The 6,516-nt window shown below is 47.3% G+C and overlaps 1 protein-coding gene across 2 annotated transcripts in view; it reads left to right on the top strand.

The window, feature by feature from the left end:
* Positions 1-4,853, top strand: part of sim1a (SIM bHLH transcription factor 1a) — a 25,412-nt gene extending 20,559 nt beyond the window's left edge. For both annotated transcript variants that reach the window (XM_083760972.1, XM_083760971.1), the window contains 2 exons: positions 346-775; positions 2,369-4,853. In XM_083760972.1, coding sequence (XP_083617098.1) covers positions 346-775; positions 2,369-3,075 — 1,137 coding nt within the window. In that variant the 3' untranslated portion in view covers positions 3,076-4,853. The remainder of the gene's footprint in view (positions 1-345; positions 776-2,368) is intronic.
* Positions 4,854-6,516: the final 1,663 nt, after the last annotated feature.

The raw sequence follows: 6,516 nt of genomic DNA, 5'->3' as shown, positions 1-6,516 counted from the left end.
CAACCTCCCGGCAGTGTTTTGTTTTGTAGCTCCACTTAGTTCCTAACTTTAGCCGCTGTTGTCACCTGCTCCGCCATGCGGCCATAGAGTTTAACTCTATGGTTTTACTGACTTTACTGACTTAACTGGGTTAAGACTTCCGCGGTGCATCGTTCCAGGCCTTAGGAGGCACTCCCATTGGCTTATAGGCAGCCGTTTCAGAGTATGGGTTCTGACTCGGGGCAGCCAATCATGACTAGGTCGTCAAAGCCGCAACCCGAGCGAAAATTGTCCAGGTTTCACCTGGCAAAAAGAAAGTGTGTTTACGGCAATCTCCTAACATGCTGTTGTCATGGTCTCCTGCAGTATACCGGCTTCCAGACGGAGCGCTGCTCCGAGTCGGACCAGGACAGCCCCTGGGGCGGCAGCCCCCTGACGGACTCTGCCTCCCCACGGCTGCTGGAGCAGGCCGAGGGCCTGGAGGCCTCCTGCGTGTACCGACAGTTCGCCGAGCCGCGGGGCCTCTGCTACGGCCTCCCGCTCGCCGAGGAGCACCACCACCAGCACGCGCTCACGCCCACCGACGGCCACGCGGCGCCCATTCACACGCACGGCTGCGAGCGGGGGCGCTGCGAGGCGGGGCGCTACTTCCTGGGAACCCCCCAGGCGGGCAGAGAGGCGTGGTGGGGCGGGGCGCGTTCCGTCCTCCCCCTGGCCAAGCAGGGCTCCCTGGAGAACAGAGAGGGATATGACAGCAGCAGCATGCCCCACATCACAGCCATCCACAACCTCCATGGTAAGTGGCTCACTGTGTTCCTGTTTCCCAAAACGCTCACGGCGGGAGTAAAAATCTAATTTTCTTTTCCTACACTTTTAATGCTACATAAATTAGCATTGGGTTGCTAGGCAATGAAGTAAACATAAAATGTAAGATGGCCACACGCATCCACTACTCGTTATTGTAAACATTCTTTCAAATGCCTTTATCCTTTCCCAGATTGTGTCCCTGCTCAAAACAAGCTTTATTCATGGCCCACAGTACAGTAATGGTCGCGGTAACCAAGTGACAACAGGTCCATCACAAGACACATCGTAAGTTAGCCTGATTTGCTCGCTCCGTGATTTGTTTGGTCACTTATACTGAGTCTGGCGAGCCCGGTTTAATTGAAACAATCCTGGCAGTTAACAGTTTTAATTAATTTAATTATTGTGTTGATGATATATGCAGTATAGAGTTTTCTGTACTTTTTTTATTTTATTTGTTCAAGATAAATAAAGATCTGAAATCAAAGATTTTTTATTTATTTGTAATAAAAATAATGTAAAAGAACTTTCTACATTTTAAAACATAGGCCTACACACAAACATAAATTCCATAAACAAAAAAATTATAATTAAGAAGTAGTGAAAATAGCTGATCTACAAGCTCACATTGTGGTGGGAAGCGACGCGTTGCAAACTTTTAGTAGCATCTTTACTCAAATATAGCCACTTAGTTAGGAGTTAGGAAGTTTTTGACCATTAATGTGGAGATACAGTATAGGCCTATATGTCTTTTTTCAGTCTGACTTTGTCGTTCTAATCATTGGGGGACAAACCACCTAACTCCACAAGTTGGAGTTTGAACAACAGTTTGAGGATCCAATGGAGTTAGGAGATGCACTTTTTGATACTTTTCATTGGTTCAATAATTGCAAAACCCACACATAACGTAAAGGCTGTTCAATAGCACTGATTTATGAGAGCAACGATAACGAACAACAGGTCTGAATCTCTGAAGAGTCTATTCGGTCAGAGCATCTATAGGTTGCTGTTCATAATAGTCATCATGGTAGCCTATCTGAGAATTAATAAAACAAAGTCTGATCTGGGACAAGAACTATTATTTTAGAAACAGACCTATTATGACAAAATAGTTGGGGCTGAGTTGTGGCTTGAAATAGAGGGGGCCCTCACATGTCTGTGGTACGTTTAGATCTGATTAGTTCTGGTCAATGCTGTAATGCAAAAGAGGTCACACGTGGGTGAATTAATCTGTTACCCTCTGATAGTGTGCAACAGTCTAGTTCAGACAGTCAAAGCTACAGGCACAACAGGGTTAGCCAGCCCTCCAATATCTTCTGAAACGATGGGCCGTGGCTATATGTTTGAGTGGTGACAGAATATATCTTTGTTTCTCTGACCGCGTGTGAGCCAAAATTAGTTTAAACAATTTATATTTATATGCCAAATTGGACGATAAATGTATTAAAACATTGCCACCGGAATGTGCACTGAACAATATAAAGGTGCACGACACACACATCTACGCCACAACATGGTTTGATGTGAGGTTAACATGGTGCTGACATATAGCAGTTCCCTGAGCTGTCATTGCGTCCCTCCGCAGGTCGAGGCCACTGGGACGAGGACAGTGTGGTCAGCTCTCCAGACGGGGGCTCCGCCAGCGACTCGGGGGACCGCTACCGCGGCGACCAGTACCGCTCCAGTCCGCAGGAGCCCAGCAAGATCGAGACGCTGATCCGAGCGACGCAGCAGATGATCAAGGAGGAGGAGAGCCGGCAGCATCTGCGCAAGGGCCCCCACGACACCCATCTGGCGCCAGCCAACGGCTTGCCCAAGGGCCCCGGCCCCTGCTTCACCTCCGAGTACGGCCAGGGGCCTCTGCAGAGTGCGCTGTGCCGGGGCTTGAGTCAGGTGATCAGCCCCGTCCAGAGTCCCGCGCCTCTCTCCAGGATCAGCAGCCCGGGGTCCGAACGCCTCCACAACCCCAAGGACTACCTCCAGATGGACATGCCCCCCATGCCTCTGCACCATGCCATGGATCGAACGGGCCCCTGCTCAGCCTCCCCCACCCCTGCCCCGGCCCTGTACCCTTCTCACCCGCACCCGCGGCCCTATTTGGACAAGCACGCCGGCTATTCCCTGACGGGCTACGCCCTGGAGCACCTCTACGATGCTGAGAGCCTCCGGGGCTACTGCAGCTCCACGGCCACGGGCCCCGCGCCCTACGACATGACACCGCACCTGCGCATGCAGGCTGAGCAGCCCCAGGGACACAAAGGCACCTCCGTCATCATCACCAACGGCAGCTAGCGCCCGTCACCCCACATCCACTCGGCCTCTGCTTGTCCCAATCCCCTTTTATCCATGAGCCTATAGCCAAGATCCCACTCATCTCAACCGTTCCATTTCGTTGGTGTCATTCTTTTCGTTCTTTCTCGCAGACCCAATTGACCCTTTTTTGCACTATCAGAGGTGGAGTAACGTTGAAGAGGGATCTTAGCCCCACCACCCCCGTTATGACGGCAGGGTTCCCTGCGGTGCACTTTGTAGCTATGCAGATGAATCATCTGCTCACATCACGACGATCGGTTCCCAAAACGAAAGCATCATGAGCCTTTTTTGTCGCGTTAGAAACTCTGCAGATGTGAAAGAATATGCAAACCCATTCTGTTCATGTTCCTTTTCCTCTGGTTCCCCTGGTCGGCATCGCAGGAGGGGAGTAGAAAGAGGACAGTGAGCTTTCAGTGTGTGTATCTACTGAACAGATAAGATGACAGGAGCATGAAAGCACGAAGAATATTATAAATGTTATGGAGCGTCAAGAATCCACCAACGCTGATTGCAGTGAATATTTCAACGGGGTTGAGGATGTCAGCTGCCTCAGTCGAAGGTCTATTTCTGGCGGCCAGGCATGTGTCGTAAATTGCGGTAAATAAACATGGCGTAGAAAAACGCCCGCTCCCTTTTGATTGAGAGGGTAATGAAAAACGTCACATTTGTAGCTGGCAAGCCCCGTAAATTAGAGACAGAAGCGAAAATACAGAGGACGCAAAAGCAAACAAGGGGAAATGATACAACAATAAAACAACTTTTCTCCCGTTAGTGACAGGTGCAGTAATCATTTCTGAGGGGTTCAGCGACTGAGCGTGGAGAGTGACACGGCTGCAACACATTTAGCAATATGCAATTTGACCTGTTGGATGCCAATTAAGGCTGCTTGATTGCGTTTGCCATGATGGACGCCAGCTCTGAGTTCAGTTGTCAAGATGTGTCGGTGACAACAGCTGTTTGTTGCTGTTACGCCGGCATGTTTGTATGACACGTATCAGGCGTCCCATTGAATAGGCTCTATATGCACACAGAATAACTCGTCCAGTCGGCCTATACTTCCGGGCCCCTTCCAACAACGTTCACAGGTGTTGCCGATGATACTAATGAAGACAGAGCCTTCATCTGGTCAAACACAGTCAGGGTGCTGTGCTATTGTGCATGTTGGCTCACTGGAAATTAACACTCTGCTACACCAGTGCGTTTCAAAGTGTCCTTGAGTGGGTTCCAATTGGCTCCGGGTACGTGTGTGTAACTCTGAGAGTGTGCAAACGGAACCAAATGGACCCTTAAGGATTTGGTTGTACAACACTCTTTGAGTTAAGGGGGTCCTTGGAATTCAAAAGATTGGGAACCACTGTACACTAAATGGAACAGAGCCTTAATTAGTGTAACCGGTAACACCGGTGACACTAATTAAGGCCTGGAAGTTGGAAGAGTTCTTTCCAAAATGGCTGCTGTGCATATACTCTATTCTATTCCTTTCTTGATGAGTCCCTCGCCGCCCCTCAGATTCAGATGAACTTATATTTATATACAAGTTTGGATTTTTAGAGTTGTTGTTTTTGTTTTGTTTTGTCTAAAGCCTGGAACGTGTGCCATCTTTTAAAGTTATTTATGATCTACTGTACATAAGCTTGGGAAAGAAACAAGAAAAAACAACACCACGTTCAAGCACAAGGGCAAAAGAAAAAAAATGTATTTATTGAGTAAATGGTTCTTTATGATTTTTGAAATATAGCTGCAATCAAAAAGTCTGACTCTGCTTGCATATTGAGTGTGTTTTCTGACTGATACAAGACTCTACAAGAAATCAAAATAAACAAAATCCTTTTTGCAAAGAGAACTGTGTGTCAAATGCATTTTAAGTGTGAAAGCTCAAAGATAAACAAACCGGTCCCAAAGCCTGTTGTGAAATCGCATTTTGATGGGAATAAATACAAAATACTTTGTATAACACAATCTCAAATAATTGAAAGAAAGAGTGTTATTATTATATAATAATAATTCTTATTATTATTTCCAGTAAGATGCCTGAGGGCGAGAAGATCAACATATGGAATGTCAGAACAAGTCAGCTCCATATGGATCTATAAGGCTTTGAGGTCAGATGACATCAGGGATCTCCATATATGGGTATTCCTATATATGGGCTTAATATTGATGACACCAAGGATCTCCATCCCTGATGATGTCACGTGATGTCACGATTGGTTTGTTTGTTGGGGTGACCAACAAACAAACCAACTGATGGGAAATGTAAATGCGACCTGCAGTCGCAAATATTATTATTTTATTTTTTATAAAAACATAATTCAGTTTGATAGTATTTCATGCAGACCTCTATTCCTTAGCTGTAGGCATGCCACATTCCCACAGGTTATATGGCCGCTATGGCGAATAAAGAACCCTGATGGAAATCGATATGGCAGGATCTCCAATTAAGCCAGAAGATTTGTGGGTCTGGGGAGGTCAGAAGTGAGGGGGCCATCATCTTGTCTCTCTCTCGTCGTCATCTCTCTCTCTCTCTCTCTCTCTCTCTCTCTCTCTCTCTCTCTCTCTCTCTCTCTCTCTCTCTCTCTCCCCCTCCCCTCCCCTCCTGCTTCACAGTAAAATACAAGGAACCGTATACTAATTGAACCAAGCTATGGGTCCATTTGGTTCTATCCATACCACGTTGAGTTAAAAGCCATTAAAACAGGGACAGCGTCTGTGTCTTTTTAGATTTTAGGCACGCACCCTCGTATGCACGCACACACCTGTGCATATACACACACGCGTTGCTATATGCTACAGTGAAGTCTTGAAACCAGCTAAATCGAGAAAACCGGTTCGGGGTCCATTTGAGGCCGGGCCCCCTCCAATGGAGACCCCCCGGCCACCCAGCCGTTTGAGAATACTGATTTAGAAGTCATTGTAGAATGTTTGACCTGTGTGCGTAGACGTGTACCAACCCGGTCTCACCCAAACACGGTGAAATAACACGGATTTGCAATTCCGTACATAGAAAACCCCTAAATCCATACTTACACTGAAATCCTCCCATAGACTGTGACGGAGGGGCGCCGTCTCTACCGAACTTGAGCCACGAGAGACGCCACAGAGCTGAGCTAAAGCAAGCGAGTTGCCGTGGCGAACGCTGTTCGATTGAGCCGAGTTGTAACCCCCGATCTCACCCAAACACAGTGAAATTAAATAACACAGATTAGCAATTCCGTACATACACTATAGTAGTGAAGCCAGGCCTCCGTCACGGTCAAAACAGTAGTAGTGTAATGTGTAAGACCTTTGGGGTTAGTCGTGTTTGTAAGGAATTTCCAATCCCGGATTGACACTCTGTGTTATTTCACCGTGTGTGGGTGAGATCGGGCTGATGTGTTCTGTTTGACTGTGTGTCTGGGTAGATGTTCTGTTTGACCTGTG

This window comes from Protomyctophum parallelum (assembly GCF_964188405.1).
Source record: "Protomyctophum parallelum genome assembly, chromosome: 3".
Lineage (NCBI taxonomy): Eukaryota > Metazoa > Chordata > Actinopteri > Myctophiformes > Myctophidae > Protomyctophum > Protomyctophum parallelum.
Note: the sequence above shows the minus strand (reverse complement) of the source record. Positions and strands in the feature narration are given on the sequence as shown.